General features: G+C 46.3%; 1 protein-coding gene across 2 annotated transcripts in view; it reads right to left on the reverse strand.

Annotated features, from left to right (window-relative positions):
* The window catches only part of PDGFA (platelet derived growth factor subunit A), a 55,213-nt gene that overhangs the window by 26,467 nt on the left and 8,728 nt on the right, over positions 1-20,018 (reverse strand). For both annotated transcript variants that reach the window (XM_088451975.1, XM_088451974.1), the window contains exons 3-4: positions 9,011-9,121; positions 3,866-4,053 (exon numbers count right to left, since the gene is read on the reverse strand). In XM_088451975.1, the coding sequence (XP_088308101.1) occupies positions 3,866-4,053; positions 9,011-9,121 (299 nt within the window). The remainder of the gene's footprint in view (positions 1-3,865; positions 4,054-9,010; positions 9,122-20,018) is intronic.

Raw genomic sequence — 20,018 nt, forward strand, 5'->3', positions numbered from 1 at the left:
CATCACCAGTAATACAATGCTGCTGCAGAACTCCACAGTTAACTGAATCACTCTTCTCTAGTGAAGTATAGCCTATAGCAACCAATTATATAAATGCATATATTAGACAGACAGGCAGACAAATAAAACCAAGTGTACTATCTTTTTTCCACACACAGCAAAAGTGCAGCATTGCATTAAATCATCTGCTATTTTCTATAATGTGTACTAGCATACTTCCAAAGATATTTTACGATTGGCCTCTGTTTATTTCTGCTTATTTGTGCTTTTTGCTGGCAGCTAATTGTTTTCTAGCCAATTTTTCTAGTCATAAAAAGTAAATACTTCTTTATTTTGTTATATCTTTGAAACGCACCGGCTGACGACACATTTGTGAGTTCACAAACTGGCAGTCTAATCCGTTTATATATACACCCCACCCCAAAGTAATGTACTGCACGTTACTGCAAAATCTGCTGCTCTCTGAACATTACTGCATGTCGCGCTATTTGCGTAAGGGTCTTACTGGAAAACGACTAAATGTTTACCAGTCAGAATCTGTGGGGAGATGAAGGTGAGTAACGGTAATTTGAATAGTATGCAATATTCCTTTTAACATCCTAATGTGTCTCACTGCTGCCTCCAAGGACAGTAGCAGTTATTTATAATAAGTTTGTTTTGTTATATAAAGTTACTGAGCGACTCTGTAATTAGACTTTGAAGGAAAAACGAAGGATGCCAACTGGCAGGGAAATATTTAGCTCGATGCCCTTGTCTGGTCAGCAGGCTTTATCATATATTGATCTTCGGGTGTGCGTGTGTGTGCACATAGCCAGCTCTCTGTGCCATGATCTCAGTACCTTGTCGTTCTACGGAAAGAAAGGCCTCTATTTTAATAAAAAAGGGAAGTCTTTATAAAACTAGACATTGTGCAAACAGTCTAAAGGCTCAAAAACATTCCAGAAATACTGAGGAGCGGTCCACCAGTGTTTAACACTTTCCACCACATCCTGTGTGACCCTCCCGTACAATTTGCTAAATGACGCCACACAGAGCCATCCAAGTACCAAGTCCACATTTAGAAAAATGCTGCTCGTCAACTGTATAAAGCCCCCACAAGAGAGGCAGGCGTTGCGGTGTAACCGTACACTGTGCTCCATTGTCAAAATCTGGGGGTGAAGGGGTGAGCTTCCAATTTCAAGTGTTAAACAACTCTTCTCCTCACATCCACTTTGACCTTCTGTCCTTTAACTTTACTAGGAGAAATTAGCGGCAGATTGTTCCATTTTCACATATCCGCTCCAGCACACAGTATACATATTATACGGAGGGATGTTTCTCAGGAGTGTGAAATCATTCCAAGGTTTTGAAATTTCACCTCCAAATAAATACATTAAACAGCTAAACAGCTTCTCAAGAGTCAGTTAAACACAAGTTCTGTTTACAGTAACAAAGCTTCCAGAGCAGTGTGAGAATGACTCTGTCAAAGCCATGGCAAGGAATGAAATAAAATGCAACAAATAACTATGCTAAATACTAGCGTGTGTATATATAATATATAATATATATATATATATATATATATATATATATTTTATTTATTTATTTTTTTTCTATTATTTATTTATTTTTATTTTTTTACACACACACACAGAGGTAGATGCCTAGTATCATGTAGGACCTCCCTCCCCCCCTCCTCTAGCCTGGCGAAGTGCAACACCTGCACGTGGCATCTATTCCACAAGTGGACGGAAGACCTCTAGAGAGGGAGCTTCCCACGGCTCCCTGATATTTGTAGGTGCAGGATCTTGGGTGCGAATGGATCTCTCCATCACGTCCCATAAATGCTCAATTGAGTTCATGTTGGGCGATTGTGGTGGCCACACCATTCGTCAAAACGCTCCTCGAACCAATTCTGCACAGCTTGTGACCAATGACACGGTGCATTATCCTACTGGAATACTGCATCATAGTGGGGATACATGCAGTCCAGGAAGGGCTGCAAATGGTCATCATGCAATGCAACGTATCGGTTAGTGACGTGTACAGGCAGACCAGCTGACCGAACCCATGCACCCATGAGCACACCATTATGGAACCATCACCAGCCCTGTTGACAAATGGGGTCTCATGGAAGCTAAAGAATGCTGCACTGACCTGCTGGATATGCGTCTAGTACCTCCTGCATTGAATGTGTATGTGATTGAGCCAGAGGACACAGCCCAGGTGGGGCTGTAGCAGCCACAGGTGGATTTTTTAATATTAATATATATATATATATATATATATATATATATATATATACACACACACACACATACATACACACACATATATACACATACATACACACAATTTTAATCAAGGCTTTATCTGTGTGGACTTAAAACCTTTGGGGAATGTATCAAATCTTCCAAAACAAAAAAGTGGAGAAGTTCCCCATAGAAATCGATCAGCCTCTTGCTAACGTTCATCTAGCACCATCTATAAAATGACAATTAGAAGCCAATTGGTTGCTATAGGCAACTGCTCTACTTGTCCTCTTTGGAAGGTTTGATACATTTCCCGTATAATGAGAAAAAGACACCTATTAGTAACATCATCAGCAAATATCCAAAAAGAGTGTTACAAGCTATGACAAACAAATCTGACAATAAAGCAAGAAGGAGCTGAAGGCTGCAGGGGAGAGCTCGGAGGTCCTGCTCTACCAGAATGTATCCAACATCTGTCTGCTCTTCAATGTTTCCAAAGATGCCAGGGCAAATATTTCATACAACAGGACTACGATATACAGACCTGTCTCTATACTACGTCATTACAAAGCTGTTGACCATGAATTTTTTATTCCCAAAGACAGTAGTTTTCCTCATATATCCAAGTACCATGTTATTCATAATACAAAATAGCTTCACCTGAAAAGCAGGGCTGTCTCTCATCATCGTTGCCATGGTTGTATATTAGCCATGATTCAGTATGAACTTGCCCGAGCAGATGCCATAGGAATCAGCAATCACTGGAAGATGCATTTCTTGGGTGATGCAGAAGCAGTTTGCCAATGGTAAAATGCAGCAGGTAGATGCATGAATAAGCCAATCATGTTCAAGAACTCTTAAAAAGGTCTAAGCACTTTGTATGCAGATTATTTGAGACAGACATTTACTTTGAACCAATAAAAAAGAGTGACAAACTAAGAAACCAATCCAATACAGGAGGCAAGGAAACCAGAAAACAAAATATATATATCAAACCAACATAGATGGCATGGCAACCCGCAAGGGAGAGGTAAACCTATATAAAATCAACATGGATGGCAATGTAACTAGTAAGAGAAACTAGAGTGGGGAAGTGGACAAGTGGAGAAGGTAACCATAACAACCAATTAGCTACTACCTATCATTCTATAGAACGTACTAGATGAATGCTAGCTAGAAACTGATTGGTTGCTATAGGAAACCTCTCTACTTGTCCACTTCTCTGCTTTTTAAAATTCTTGATACATTTCCCCCTAAAACACTAAGCCAATATGGACAGCAAGACGATCAAATAAAAGGTATCAGCCAAAACGTCAAATCAACATTAAATGGTAAGGACCAGGTTAGCTAAGGCACCAAAATATACTGTAGGTGTCAAGTCACTAGCAAAAGCAAGCTTCTAACATACCAAATGGACATAGGTAAAAACATTACCAGAAAGAACCCCAGGTTGGTGGAATTAACCAACACAGATGGTACAGCTACCAACATGGCAGCAAGTCATCAATAAGGCCAATAGTAATGCACCAAACCAATAAGGCCAGTAGTAATGCACCAAACCAACAGTGTGATCACTGACTTCAATACTGCAAGATGGGGCGAATATAAGGAAAAGGCAGAACCCAATTGCTTACCTTGACACTCCGGTGGTGTATCCTTGATGGTTGGCATTTAACACTGCTGGTATTACAGCAGCCTGTGCAACGTTTCACCTCCACACAAGGCGGCCATATCAGAAAGTTTGCAGATGTTGGGTCAATTTGGCTACGAGGTATCTCGTAAATAACAGTCCTTGTTTTGCAGATCGCAGGGACAGCTTCTTCTGTAAAGCCGAAGAGAGAATGGATCAATAAATAAAGAGAAACATGCAAATAATAAATATAATTGCATAATAATGCAGTATAATCATGAATAAATTATCAATTCAACCTAAAGATGGGTGGTCCTGTGATGAGACTTTACACTTTTGCCATGTGCACCCATGGAGAATAATTTTGTCTCCCTACATAATTAAGCGCACTTCTAGTTTGCAAAAGTTTCTCCGCAATAGCGGAGTGTAGGCCTGAAGCGTGCCAGCTTTTACACGAGAGAGAGAGAGAGGAGAGAGAAGAGAGAAGAGAGAAGAGAGAAGAGAGAAGAGAGAAGAGAGAAGAGAGAAGAGAGAAGAGAGAAGAGAGAAGAGAGAAGAGAGAAGAGAGAAGAGAGAAGAGAGAAGAGAGAAGAGAGAAGAGAGAAGAGAGAGAGAGAGAGAGAATAAAAATTCCAGTTATTTCATGTATAGTATTGAGTTCAGCAATAGCTTTTGATACGATAAATGTTAAACAGTGGCTTTACTTCATCTTTAAAGTGTGACTAAAAACTGTAGCGCAGCAACTGTCTGAGTTATTTGGCATGCCATTGATTGTAAGAGATAAGTAATACTGTATATAATGATTTAGTTACATTCCACGATTGCGTCACCGATTACTGTGTGTATGGGTGCAATTAACCACCCATAACAAAATAATGAATTAATTTCTATTTAGAATCAGTACACTTTTGGATAGGTCAGGGCACAGCCTGCTGAGAGAATGGTAACAACGATCCTTTAAAATTAATTGTACCTGCCCCAAAGTTGGCGTCACGCCTCCGTTTTGGAGAACAGTCCCCGTCAATTCAGACGATGACAGGCCTACTACCGTGCTTGCACAATCCAGCCACCATTGGACTTGTGCGCAAATCGGGTTTGCGTAAAAGTCTGAATAAGGCACTTAGGGCCTGATTCAGACCCGCTCGCAAGCTGGTCGATGGCGGCCTAGGGCGCACGCGAGTGCCCCATAGCGAGTGAGACCTTCACTCACACCAGAGCTCGCAGCAAAACGGGCCAGCTGTCTATGTTGATCGACAGCTCGCCCCGTTTTGTAGGTGGGTAGGCGGGGTGGCTGAACAAACAGAGGCGTTCCCGAAGGAACGCCTGCCATTTGTGGGCGTCCCTACTGACATCACTCGTGATGTCAGTAGTGGACTTCCGGCACTATTATAGCTGGAAGTCCACTCGGCATTTCGAGTGCCGAGACCCTACCTTAGGGTCTCCTCACAATGCTGATGGTCGCGATATTCGCGGCCACCTCCTGCCCGCTCGCACTAGCTGTGGGTGGGCACCCACAGCTTAGCGAGCGGACAGGAAAAAAATAAATACTCCCCGGTCTGATTCAGAGCGTGCGCTCGCAAATAGCGAGCGGCTCTGAATCAGGCCCTTAGTTACATGGTGGCTACTCGTGTGTTTCCTTGTTAGTTGTGTGTTGGTGCACTTTAGTGCAAAAGGAAAAAAAAAAAAAATTTATCACAAACATGGTTACCTTCATTACAGGATATAGTTAAATAATGGAAGTTTTGCAGGAAATAGCAAATTTTAAGATTTCAAACTACTTCACAAAAATGATTCCGTCTGCAAAACATAACTATTTGCAAATAGAAGCACCTGTGCATACCATGTTGTGATGCCATTTGTATTCTAATTCAGGAAAAATATTTGGCTTTGGCAAGTAGTGCACAATTACTGGGCAGCTTTATTTTTACACAGCGATTTAGAGCTGAGCCAGGATGTGAACCTCCCAACGCTAAAACCTCTCTGCACACTTTAAATCTGCCTCCATGCAGTGCTACTTGATTTGGTCAAGGTGCAAAATTGCCCCATTTAGCTGATTTTATGATCACGCTAAGGGAAGCCCATTATGTGCTATAAAGAATAACATCACATATTTGGTTATGCTTTTAGTCCCAATCTCACTCTATACACTTCCCAAGTACCAATGAGTCACCAGCCAGCAATCCCAGTCACAGAATTTGTCAGCAGTGTCTTACTAAATATACTCTCAGCAAGTGTGAAGCAAGTTGTGCCTGTGTGTTGTGTGATAAGAATACTTCCTGAATTATACAAGGGTGTCACTCCGGACCAGCCAAACAATGATTCGCTAACACAAATAATAACAGGCAAATTATCTTTAGTGATAACTGAAACAGGAAAACTATTATGATAGGTGCAGATGCCCATTGCCACTGGTTTCCATGGACAGTTCCAGGTTGGAATGATTTGTGGCAATGTTCACGAATATCACAATAAGGTTTCTTTATCTTCATTGTATATTCAATTATTACAAAGTATTTCATATTGTCTAGTCTGTAAACACCCACAAGCAGGGTGCGCTCTGCCCTCTGTCTCATGCAGAGCCAAGGTGTGAACTGGGCATCCCCTAACACCCACACCCATTCCACCCACCACCCGGACCCATAGCGCAAGTGGCGTCATGATGTCACAGAAGAGGAGGCCAGGGGTAAAAAGCATTGTTACTCTCGAAGCCGCAGGGTGTCCTTCCCGGCACCCTACAATCCAGAGACAGGTGTCGCCATGGCAGCAATCATGCTTGTAGTACGGCCCTGGTCTAACATTTGCGCCTTCCCCATCAGTCTCATACATATTTGTTCTGTTTTATGTACAATCTCTATTTTGTCCGATTTGTCCCTCTGACTGTCCCATGCCGGGGATTTTTGTGGTGCTTTTTAAGTATCAATGATCATGGGGCTCCAATGACTACAGTACTGCACAGGAAGTCGCGATTGGATGTACAGCTAAGTGACTTGGAAACTAATTATAGGGGGATAGATAGATCTATCTATCTATCTATCAATCAAGTCTTGCAGACAGATAAGGTGAAGAATTTGCCCATACCAACCAACCAGCTTCTAACTGTCATCTTACAGGCAGAGATAGAAAAATAACAGTTAGAACTTGATTGGTTGCCAATAGTAACTGCTCCACTTTTTTCCAAAATTTGATAAAACTCGCCCATAGTATGATGTGGTTTTAATATTTACATGTAAGACGTCCTATAGCCTACCTGTGAAATGCATACAGTGAAGGCAGCCATTGTGTAAACTAAACCAAGTGACACAAGGACAAGAGTGAAAAGAGTGAAGAAGTGGACCAGTAGAGAAGTTGGCCATAGCAATCAATCAGCTTTGAGTTAGCATTTGAAATAATTTACTTGATAAATGCTAGGTAGAAGCGGACTGGTTGCTATGGTTGCCGTGGGTAACTTCTCCATACATCTCCCACAAAGTGCCTAATCAAATTTAACCCGACTCTCTAATACAAGGAGCGACATATCGTGTACATTAACTAGTGCAGTAGTTCTCAAACTCGGTCCTCAGGACCCAACACAGGTCACATTTTCCAGGTCACCCAGCAGGAGCACAGGTGTAGTCATTACTAACTGACACATTTTAAAAGATCCAGAGGTGAAGCCAATATCTCACTTGTGATTCTGTGAGGAGACCTGGAAAACATGCACTGTTTGGGGTCCTGATGACAGAGTTTGAGAACCTGTGATCTATTGTGTACCCATGATATGCACGCTCCCAGTGGTGTAAATTCATCCCAGACGCCCTGAGGCAAGTTATAATTTGGTGCCCCCACCCCATAAAAAAAAAAGGGGGGGAAATAAATATGGTGCATAGCTAAACACACTAATATAGAATATGTGAATTTGTTTCTATTAGACCTATTTACTAAATCAATTTGCAGGATATCCCCAAAAACACAGTTTTCGGGTATATACAGCTATGTGTTAGTCACAGATAAGATAGTGACCTGTATAGTGCAATCAGCATGAGGCTCAGAGTCCTCCTGATGAAGGCAAAAGCCAACTGATGTGGGGTGGGGAGCCCTCCTGATACCCCAGATAGAGGGGAAAACCACCTGATGTGGGGGTTTTGAGGACGGAGTTTGAATCAAGATACTGCAAGACTGCAACTGTGGTGGAACCACAAATCACAAAATGCCCAGTCTACTGCTGACTACTTCACTTGTCGGGAAGTTGCTCCACCAAAGACCTGCTCCTAGACTCAGTCGCTGGTGCCCCAGTCCCCCGCCTCCCATGCCCTCTTACCCGCAGCTCTGTCTGGTACATCCTTGTTGCCATCCAGCTCCTGGAAGATAGTCAGCCGCGCTTATGCTCGGGCACGCCGCACAGGTCCGTGGCTAGAGCTGCCACCAGGAAGGAGTGGGACAGGGAGTTGTGGGTAAAGGGGGGCACTAGAGTCACATTGGCATGAGAAGCTGCTGAGGAGCAGAGACATCAGTGAGCGGGGACAGGCTATAGATCGATGGGAGCAGGTTATGGTAGCTTCTCAGGTGCCGGGAAGGGGTGCTATGTACTGGGCGGCCGTGACAGTACACTCCGGGTACATATTTACGGCCCTAAGTGGGGTGAATATATTGTGGGTAATGGAGGAGGTGACCCTGCAGTGTTGGCGCCCGGTGGTAGCGCCTCCATTGTCTTCCATAGTTCTGTCCCTGTGCGCTCCTACTGCAGGAGAGACGGGGATGACGCCAACGATGCCATGCTGCGGAATGCAACATGACACGTAGCTCCTCCTGTTGGACCTGGCATCGACAATTGTGTATGCACTTGCCACATGCAAGGTCCCGTCGCCAGCGATGTCGTGTTGGGTAGACATTGCGTAGTGTGTACCCAGCATTAGTCATACTGACAGGTAAACACAACAGTTTCTGTACCAATGACATGATAGGTCAACTGTAAATCTTCCAATAGGTAGCGCAACAGAGTGATACAATTTTGTATGGTGACCGATAAAGCCAAGTTTCACAAATCCCAAAGTTGCTGTGTCTATAAACATATAAAAGCGTGTCTGAGGTCTTAAGAGATAACTACTAAAAGCGATTGTTTGGGGCACCACCTCATTGACATCTGGCATACAATGTAAGTCTTCCCACTCACCGATGCTTCGCTTCCTGCGGACAGGCACAGATCTCTTCTCCTGTACATGTCTGTTGTGATGGAAATTGTGTGTCTGTGTTTTTAAGTTTCCTCCAGAGAACTCATCAGTCCCTACAGGAGAGAGATGGAGAGTAGGCATTTAAGAATCAAAGGGAAAAATAACTGTTTAGTCAAGAGGATATAACAACAGTATATAGGTAAAAGTTACATATGGCATATAGGATGAATTTAGTAATAAAAAGGCGCCCACAACTGGTTCTATTTCTAAAACAACTCAAGAGATAAAAAGGGGAGATGTACCAAACCTTTGGGAGATATAAAGTAGATAAGTTGCCCAGTGGAATTAGCTTTTAGCTATTATTTATCTAGCACAGTCTACAGCACAGTTAGAAGCTAATTGGCCCTCGAAGGTTTAATACATCTCCCCCAAAATTTAATGTAACCAAGCAATCTGCACAACCTCAGGTAGATCAAAGCAGAAACAGTAAAATATCTAACCAGGCAAAACCACAGATAAAGCTGGCTATACCATACCCCTTGTTGCATTGTGGCAAGTTTTGGGCAATACCCAGTTGCCCAAGAAGTACATTCGCAGTCCTTAAAGTTTAGTTTGCCATTCCGCAGCGAGCACTGCAACAAAACCTGCTCTGTACATTTTGCGAGTTCAAAATACTACATATAAAATAAGACCTACTCACTGAAGTGGACTGGTCTGTCCACATAGGAACTTATTATTACAACTTTATTACTTCTTCCTCCAGTTAAGCTGTGAGCCACAAAACTCATCTTGGAGAAGTGTTTAACTTTGGATGACGCAACCGTTGCCTCTACTGACTGCCGCAAGGGGACAACAAACATTCAAAACTAAGGCCCTGGGCCCTGATTCAGAGCCGGACGCTCTGACCAGAGCGCTCGCTCTGATTCAGGGCACACTTCCATTACTATGGAGCGTCCTCCTGGACGCTCGTATAGCTGTGGGTCACCACCCACAGCATATACGAGCGTGCAAGGATGATGGTCACGATGCTCTTGACCATCGCCACTTCGAGCAGAAGCCTGCGGTTGAGTTTCTCAACCGCAAGGCCAGGAGTGATTTTGGCTCTATCAGAGCCAAAATCACTCCCGCTGACATCACTAGTGATGTCAGTGGGGCCGGCTTCTGACGGTAGGCGTTCCCTTGGGAACGCCTCCGTCTGGCAGGCACGCCCCCGGCACGCCCACCAAAGGGGGCGTGCTGTCAATCAACATCGACAGCACGCCCCCTTTGATCAGACACTCGACGCGTCTCGCGCATGACGGAGCTCCCAGACCATCGACCCACTTGCGAGCGGACAGCCGCTCACGAGTGGGTCTGAATGAGGGCCTAAATCTGCTCTCAATGATGATGGGACCCCTTTAACGCATGACTTAAGAGAAGTATTTTGAAGGAGATAATATCCCATAATGCATTACAAAACGTGAGCTGGGTACACGCTATGCAACCTGGCAAGGCAGTGCGCGATGTAACGATACATCGCGCACGCCGTACACACTGCACAATCTGGCATTGATGGCGCAATGTAAAGTTGAATGCCACATGTAACTGCACCACGTTGTTCATTGAATCGTCCCAACTGACATGCAGCACAGCAGATGGGACGATTCAATGAACGACGGCCAAGGACGATGTATCGGGTGTGCACACTATAGGATGTGTACGGTATATACCCAAGGGCGATACATTGTACGGTATGTACCCAGCTCAAAACTAACCATTTACTATAACTAGTCAGATATGATCAAATCATTAGGCAATATTTAAAGTGAACAGTAGAATATAGATCTATATACACACACTCACACAGAAGAAACATGTATACATCACTCAGGCACACACCAGACGTCTTTGCTGTAGACTTACTGCACATTTTCTGACTCTGCAGTTGCCATCATCAGATTTAAAACGGCGACACCAGCAACTGCCCATTGAGAACTCTAAAGTCAACTGTGCTGTAGTGGAAGTTTAGTGAGAGAGATAAAGTGAAGTTCCCCATAGCAACCAATCAGCTTCTAGCTATCATTTATCTAGCACAGATTTGTTGATATGGGCAATTTCTCCGCCTTATAACTCTCCAAAATTTGGTACATCTCTCAAAGACCGATGGGCAGTATATAGTTTCCACATTGGTCATGTAATAAATAACCAACCACACTACTAAAAAGTCATCATTTTGTCAAAATAAATCTAAATTAGTTTTTCCAATTTCTTATGGTTCCCTCCAGAATTAAATATCGTTATACATTAGAGTTATCACTGATGGCATTTTATTATGTTTGTTGCATAGAACCTGCTCGTTTTTATAGGCAACTCATATCTCCCTAATTATTCCAACATAAAACGCTCTGATCAAATGTGTAATGTTTCTATATTCAAAATATCCTAATCTTTTCCAAGCTAAGCGCACTTTGGTTTTGGGGAAACGTTGCCAGCAGCTAATTTAGAATGGTTTTGTGGCATGGAACCAAATAGTTTCACTTCAATATTTTATGTACTGATGTAGTGAATGTTTAGAGAATGGATAAAATATAGGACAATTATGTTCTGTAATGTATCTGAAAAAGCAACTTGATAGTTACCAACAAAATGGTAAAAAAAGGAGGGATGTCAAGCAAAGGGAAAAAAATTTAAAAAAATATGAGATATGGTAAGAACTTACCCTTGTTATCTCTATTTCTACGAAGTCCATAGGGTTCCACAGGATACCTTGGGGTATAGGTGTGACGTCAGTCGCAGGGCACCAAAGAGTTAAGCTTTCAGCCTCCCAGGATGCACTAGGTCCCCCTCCTATACCCCGCCCCCAGGCCAAGGCACCTCAGTTAGTTACCAAGCCATAGGCCGGAGGAGGAGAAGGAAGAGAGAGAACAAAGATCTGGACACATACAAGAATCACATTCTCACCAGAGGGAGACGGAAAACCGGTGACCAGAGCAAAGCCCATCTGCAGCACAGGTGCGACAGGGCGGGAGTCCTGTGGAACCCTATGGACTTCGTAGAAATAGAGATAACAAGGGTAAGTTCTTACCATATCTCATATTTTCTACTTCAGGGTCCATAGGGTATCCACAGGATACCTTGGGGATGTCCCAAAGCAGTATCCTTTAAGGGTGGGGACGCTCCTGTGCAGAAAGGAGAATCCGCCGCCCGAAGGAAGCATCCTGAGAGGCGAAGGTGTCAAACCTGTAATACCTCACGAAGGTATGGACAGAAGACCACGTAGCAGCCTTGCAGATCTGAACTGCCGAGGCACCACGTCAAGCTGCCCACGAAGGACCCACAGACCTAGTGGAATGAGCCTTCAGAGAAGGAGGGACCGGTAGGCCTTCATGAAGATAAGCTTCAGAAATAGCCATACGGATCCAGGCTGCCAAAGTTTGCTTTGAAGCAGGCCAACCCTTTTTACAGAAGCCATAGAGGACAACAAAGCGTCCGACTTCCTAAACAAAGAAGTGCGGTCCACATAAGTCCTTAAGGCCCGCACAACATCCAAAGAGGCCTCACCCACGGAAAGACCCGGTGAGTTAAAGGCCGGAACAACTATTTCCTCGTTAACCTGAAACTGGGAAACAACTTTGGGGAGAAACTCGGGCCGAGTGCGGAGCACTGCCCTGTTCCCATGAAAAAACCAAGAAAGGGGGTCTACAAGAAAGAGCCCCTAACTCAGAAACAAGTCTGGCTGAAGCAACGGCCAGAAGGAAAACAGTCTTAGCTGTTAGCCATTTAATATCCACTGAGCCCAGTGGTTCAAACGGCGGTCCTTGGAGAGTCCTCAGGACCACAGCCAAATCCCAAGGCGCCACAGGTGGAACAAAGGGCGGCTGAATACGGAGAACACCTTGCATAAAGGTGCGCACATCCGGGATTGTAGCAATCCTACGGTGAAACCAGACAGATAGGGCCGAAACCTGTACCTTCAAAGAAGCAAGGCGAAGCCCATGATCTAGTCCCGCTTGCAGGAAGGCGAGAATCCGAGACAGACGAAACTCCCGCGGTGCATAACCTCTCGGTCGACACCACTGGAAGAACGTATGCCACACGCGATGGTATATCCTCGCGGAAGACGGTTTCCGAGCTCGTAACATGGTACACAGCATAGAGCTGGCAAACCCCCAGGACCTCAGCATGGCCGTCTCAACAGCCACGCCGCCAAAGACAGCCGAGTCAGGTCCGGGTGAAGACAAGGACCCTGAGACAGAAGGTCCGGTCGTAGCGGCAACCGCAGAGGACTGTCCACGGACAGACCCTGAAGGTCTGAGAACCAGTGCCGTCTGGGCCACGCGGGAGCTATCAACAGGAGCGTCCCTCCTTCCTGTTTGAATTTCCGGATTACCCGTGGAAGAAGGGAGACCTGAGGGAACAGGTATGCGAACCTGAACGTCCACCGGACGGACAGAGCATCCACCAGAGACGCCCCTTCGTCTCTTGTGCGAGACCCGTACACCGGCAACTTGTTGTTGTGCCGGGACGCCATGAGGTCGATTTCTGGAAGACCCCACCTGTCCACCAGTAGTTGAAAAACGTCCTGGTGCAGGGACCATTCCCCTGGATGAACGTCCTGGCGACTTAGAAAGTCCGCCTCCCAATTTAGCACTCCCGGGATGAAGACCGCTGATATGGCCGGAAGATTGCGCTCCGCCCAAACCAGGATCCGAGAGACCTCTACGAGAGCCGCCCGACTGCGAGTTCCTCCTTGCCTGTTTATGTAGGCCACGGTGGTAGCATTGTCCGACTGGACCTGCACCGGGTGACCCTGGAGAAACCGCTGTGCCTGCAGGAGAGCATTGAAGACCGCACGGAGTTCCAAGATATTTATTGGAAGCTCCGCTTCTGTCGGTGTCCACCTGCCCTGGAACAAGTGTGGACCCGAAAACTGCTCCCCAGCCCCGAAGACTGGCGTCCGTTGTCAACAGGACCCAATTTGGAACCCAGAACGGACGTCCCTTGTTGAGGTGGGTCATCTTTAACCACCACGCAAGGGACAGGCGAACCTCCGGGGTGAGCACAATCGTCTGGAACTTCAGAGACTGAGGCAGCCCGTTCCACTTGGACAGGATCAGGTGCTGCAGAGGTCTAGAGTGAAACTGGGCGTATTCCACCATGTCGAACACCGACACCATGGAGCCCAGTAACCTCATCGCCGAGTGTAAGGACACCCGGCGGCTGTGCAGACAACTGCGCACCCTTGACTGTAAAGCAGAGATCTTGTCCTCCGTCACGAAGATCCTTTGCTGTCCCGAGTCCAATAAGGCTCCAAGATGCAGAATCCTCCGAGACGGGATTAGAGTGGACTTCTGCCAGTTAATTAGCCAGCCGTGCCGTTGCAGCAGTGCAATGGTCAGGTCCAAGTGGTGTAACAGGAGCTCTGGAGATCCTGCCACCAATAACAGGTCGTCCAAGTACGGCAACATGCGGACTCCTTGCAGCCGCAGAGAAGCCGCCATGACCGCCATAGCGTCCTGTATGTCCAATGACACCATGTAGTCCCCAGGTTCCAGCGCCAGAATGATGGACCGTAGGGTCTCCATCCGAAACTTCGGGACCCGCAAAGACTTGTTGAGTGCTTTGAGGTTGAGAATCGGACGATATGACCCATTGGGTTTCTGTACCAAAAATAGATTTGAATAGAAACCCTGGCCCCTCTGGGAGAATGGAACAGGCACTATAACTCCAGCCTGGAGCATAGTGTGCAATACCTTCCGCAGCTCCGTAGCCTTGTTCCGGTCTGATGGTAGACCCGTGGTGAAGAATCGAGCCAGGGGTCTGTGCCGGAAGGAGAGGGCGTACCCGTGAGAGACCACCTCCAGAACCCAAGTGTCTGTCGTAGTGAACGACCAACACCGGGAGAACTGCAGCAGGCGGCCTCCCACCCTGGGATCCCCCAAGGGGAGACCCGGACCGTCAGGCCGCAGGCTTGTCATCTGGCTTGGGGGCCGGACGTCTGGTACTCCATGCCTGTTTCCGGGGCTTGCCCGATTTCTTAGGGCCAGCCTGTCGAGGAAACGACTGTGGTTTGGGCCTGCCCTGGGCCCTAGATGACCGAAAGGACGATGGTCCAGAACCAGAAGGAGCAGCGGCCGACGGGAGACAAGCAGATTTGGCTGCCGCCAGCGTGGCCACAATCTTATCCAGATCCGGACCGAAGAGAACTTCTCCGGTAAACGGCAACGCTTCCAGACCTTTCTTGGATCTGCGTCCGCCTTCCAGGATCGCAGCCACAAGGTGCGACGAGCAGCTACCGCTGCTGAAGAAATTCTAGACACCAGAGTACTAATGTCTAGAGCCGCCTCGTTGATGTAGGTGGCCGAATCACGGAGATTGCCAATCAACTCCGCTTGTTCGGCCGGACAGTCGGATTCAAAAGAAGCCTCTAATGAATCCGCCCAGCGCTCCATCGCTCTGGCAACCCAGCAAATGGCCATAGCCGGCCGTGCTGCCCCCCCTGCAAGGGAATAAGCGGACTTCAGGCAGATTTCTACCTTGCGGTCCGTAGCATCCTTAAGGGAGGACATGGATGGCATCGGCAATGTGGCACTACGGACAAGACGGGTCACGTGAGAATCCACCTGTGGAGGGGATTCACACTTAGCAAAATAATTATCCGCGAACGGATAAGCCACCGCCAGGCGTCTCTGCGGCTGGTATCTTTTGCCAGGTTGTTTCCACGCCTCCTCTAAATGGTCCACCAACTGACCCGAAAGAGGAAAGACTGTGGCATCGCCCTTCACATCTTTGAAAAAGGCATACTTAGATTTAGCCGCTGGGGGAACTTCGTCCTCAATCACCAAGGCTGTGCGGACCGCCCGAATAAGTCCAGGAATATATACTTTGGACTTAGCATCAGCGTCCTTAGTATGGAAAGGTTCCTGATCGTAAGGATCCAGAATCTCCCCATCATCAGACGTCCCTTCGTCATCCTCATAAGGAGCGGACAGAGACGCCACCGGCCTTTTATGAGGCCGCATCACAGACTCCCCTTGCAATACATCCGACAAGTGCTGTAAAGAACTCGTCAGGGAGTTAACCCACGCTGGCTCCTGAGAACCCGGGAGCGGGGAAATAGGGAGACTGTGGGGTACCACCAATTGTCGTGGGAACCCCTGCATGAGTGACGACACCACAGACTGCTGGGACAAACCCATCGGAGTAAACGCGGGCTGCGGAGCTAACTGGCCCACTAAAGCTGTTAACGCCTGAGCGAAACAAGCCCAGGGCGGCTCCTGTACCGGTGCTGTAACCGTAATAGGCCGCGCCATGGACAACACTGCCGGCAAAGGCCCTCCGCGCTACCCTCCCCCTCCGCTAACGGTACTTTGCACGTGGTACACTGTAGCCGGAGGGGAAAATCACTTTCAGACATGATGGCACCACGTATGTGACCTCTCTCACCAATTAAGTATTAAATAGGCGAGAGACCACCCTGCAGCACCGCACCGCAAGGGCTTTAGCAGAAAGAACAGGGACAGTAATAAAGCTGACAGTTTAGTGAAGAATAGTTACAGGCAGCGCTAGCACAGTCACATACAATGCAGAGAAATAACAATTCCTGCACTAACAGCGCTGATCACTCAACTACACAGACACAGGGCCTGGTAGGACACAGCGCTGCATACACAGACCTGAGCCACAGCGGAGGAGAGGTATGCGGGGGGACCCAGACCACGATGCTTCCTTCCAGACTTCCAGCAGCGTTCACCATGCGTTGCAGAGAAGATGGCCGCCGAGGAGCAGAGAGAAGCTGGCCTGGGGGAGGAGCGCTGACACAGGACCAGTCAGCACAGTGCAGAGAGGGCTGTGTGCAGCGGGGGAGGCGCCGGCTGTGAGACAGGGAAGGCGCGCTCCCCTGGCATGCATTTAACCCCTGGGACGCCGCAGCGCTACCGCTCTGCTGCGGTCCGCTGTCCCAGGGGGTAGTGGAAGCGCAGGTTGGTCGCCTGGCTCCACGCTGCAGCCAGTCCCCAGGGAGCCCCCTGCCTGGGGACTTAGGACCATGTGATCAGCGGGGACCCACCGCGGGACCCCGCTGCTTACCTCTGTCCCCCTTGAATCCGGCCATGGTCCGGAGCATCTGGGGTCACCGCTAGCTGTGACCCCAGACGCCCACCAGCATCCCCGGATCAGTACCGGCGTTCTGGTACCGGCGGGGTGTAGGGAAGACAGCATGGACGTCAGGACTGACTGTCCATGCTGTTCATCCAGATGTGCAGCCACAGCTGCATGAAGAAAAAGCTTCAGGGGCTCTTCTAGCCCCCACTCCAACAGGTGCACCCGACTCCGGCCGGGCACCAAACTAAACTGAGGTGCCTTGGCCTGGGGGCGGGGTATAGGAGGGGGACCTAGTGCATCCTGGGAGGCTGAAAGCTTAACTCTTTGGTGCCCTGCGACTGACGTCACACCTATACCCCAAGGTATCCTGTGGATACCCTATGGACCCTGAAGTAGAAAATATATATATATATTATATACACATAACAGTGACCCCATTTGGCGCAACCCTGCTTTGGCATTCGTTGTAACATCTGCCAGAAATCTCAATTAACTTTCAAGAAGCCCGGAATGAAGCTGCCTTGAATTGATCTATGAGGCTAGGCAGACAAAACAAACATGGCTGAATTCACAATAAATCGTGTAGACCAACAGTGAAGGAAAAAGACATATTATTCTCACATTAATCGAATCTAAAAGCACCAAAGCACTTTTTATTTTAAATTATTTGAGAGACCAGCGCTGCTACTAGAAACATTCACCGTCTGTGTATGCTGGATGACTCCCTAAAGCATTGATGAATCCTGTGACTGCATAATAATAGAAAAAATAAAAAATAAAAAGAAGGTTAATGTTCCACAAATTACCACTGATGGGAAAATTGTGCAACGCGCCCATTTACAGTGGAGAAGAAGCGCTTCTATCTGGAAGCGAACAGGCAGCTAGATTGGTACAATTATAGTATACCAAATGCCAGTCAGCTGGAAACACCTGTTTAACGACCCAGATATGCTGACACTAGGTGTTTAGCTATCTATAATATCTTCATTGGCAGGTGATGTCTGTATGCAAGCCAGTCTAAAAGGATTTAAGAAAAAAAAAAAAAAAGTTATTTTAGGTAGTCCTTGCCTCTCTTGTGTAATTATGTTCTGCATATAGCACATCCCCACCGAATCTCTTCCTGTCGTTTTATTTTAGCAGGGGATAAAATTGTCACTAGTTTCCTTGGCTCAAATTCAAGTTGCTTGCCGATAAGGTTTTAATACCAGGTTATATGTTATGACATAACAACAGGCGTTGCTGAAGACAATTCCGGATCATGTATTGCCCAATTTTGGCTCAAAATACAAATTTAATTCTGCCTTCTATTACAGTACATTTCAGGTTTAAAGTCTATCACCAGCAGTAATGCAAGGTTTTAAATTAAAGCATTACATTGGTGCTGGCGAGACTGTAAACGAGAAATGTACTGTAATAGAAAGCCTTTAATATGGATCACAGTAGCAAACCTGAATTGTTCCTTAAAGCAGCCTAACTTCCTATATACGTACATCTAGCCCATATGGGTTTTTTTTTATATTTTCAGCAGATGTTGATTTGTCAGATGGCTTCTCCACTAGGGGGCAGTATTAAGACCTGCTCTGCGAAGGGAACAATTCTCAGAGGTAATATAACTTGTTACCTTACACCTATATTAATATCCCAGAATAAGGGGTTTCCTGCATGCCCAGTTTACTGAAAGGCTTTATAAGGGGGTGCTATATATACACAATTTAAGAACTTAAATCTTAAATTTAAAATATTGAATGTATTGCCATTACTTGGGTCTATTCCACAGAGAAAGGATCCTATTTCATGAATAAATCAAGCAAGTGATGTTGGAGATGATATAAAAACATAAGAGGGTTAAGGTAATGTCACATGCATATAAATGAAATACGTATATATGGACACACAGCGCGGTTAGACCCATTATCTAATACTTCTGATTTATCAGCTGCATCATTTTAATGATGACGACCTTTCGCTAGTGGTAGAAGCACCAAATGGGGAGGCCGTGCTCCTGGACTTGGTACTAGAACAGATATTGGTCCTGATTCGAGTGGGATGTAAGTGGCTTTGCAGATATATTTTGCGGATTTCGGCAAATTGCACATGCGCCACAGAAAGAAATTGGCGACTGTGCATGCGCCAAATCAGGGATATACAGACGGACGGGGATCGCAAGTGCAGATGGAATGATTGGACCACTCTCTCCATGAAGTGGGTGTTTCTGACCGGTGACCATAAGGACACGCAGAATTCATTCATTGTAGTGGGAGTGTCGTGGGCATGTGAGCCAACATCAGTAGCGTTCAGGCGGATCTATTGCACCCAGCAAGGAGCGGGTGCATCTCCAGAAACTTACGATGGTGGTTGCAGAAAGAAACAGCCAGCAGGATGGCATTCCATATGCAGATGCATGAATGTTCTGCATACGTGGTCTCACATTATCAGAAAATAGTAAGTGGGCTGCCACGTCCTTATGGAAAAGTGTCCACAGATGCGTCCGAGTCAGCCCCATTACATAAAATGTACAGTTGAGGGGACATTTAGGGAACAGTGATCACTACATGGTCAAATTTGACTTGAGGTTCCAAAAGAGAAGTGTGAAAACATAAATTTTTGAAGAGCAAAGTTTACTCAGTGCAGAGAAGAATTGAAGGTCACAGTAGGCTGGAAAAGTGTGCTCTGGCTAAAGGAGCATTTAGATTGTTAGAACGAGATGGGACTAATTGTGGAAACACAAGGGATGCATCAAAGTACTGAAAGAAGGAAATCAAGTTATGGAAATACTGAAGCTGAAAAGAAATGAATTACTGGAGATACTGTAGTAAGTCTACTCCCAAAGCATTTCCAAGTTTATAAAGTGCAAGAAAAACTAAACTGATCATGTTGGTGCACAGAAAGGCACCTCGGACAAATCACTGTAGAAGAGCATCTGTATTT

The sequence above is a fragment of the Taudactylus pleione genome, unplaced genomic scaffold, assembly GCF_031769625.1.
Source record: "Taudactylus pleione unplaced genomic scaffold, aTauple2 ptg000032l, whole genome shotgun sequence".
NCBI lineage: Eukaryota > Metazoa > Chordata > Amphibia > Anura > Myobatrachidae > Taudactylus > Taudactylus pleione.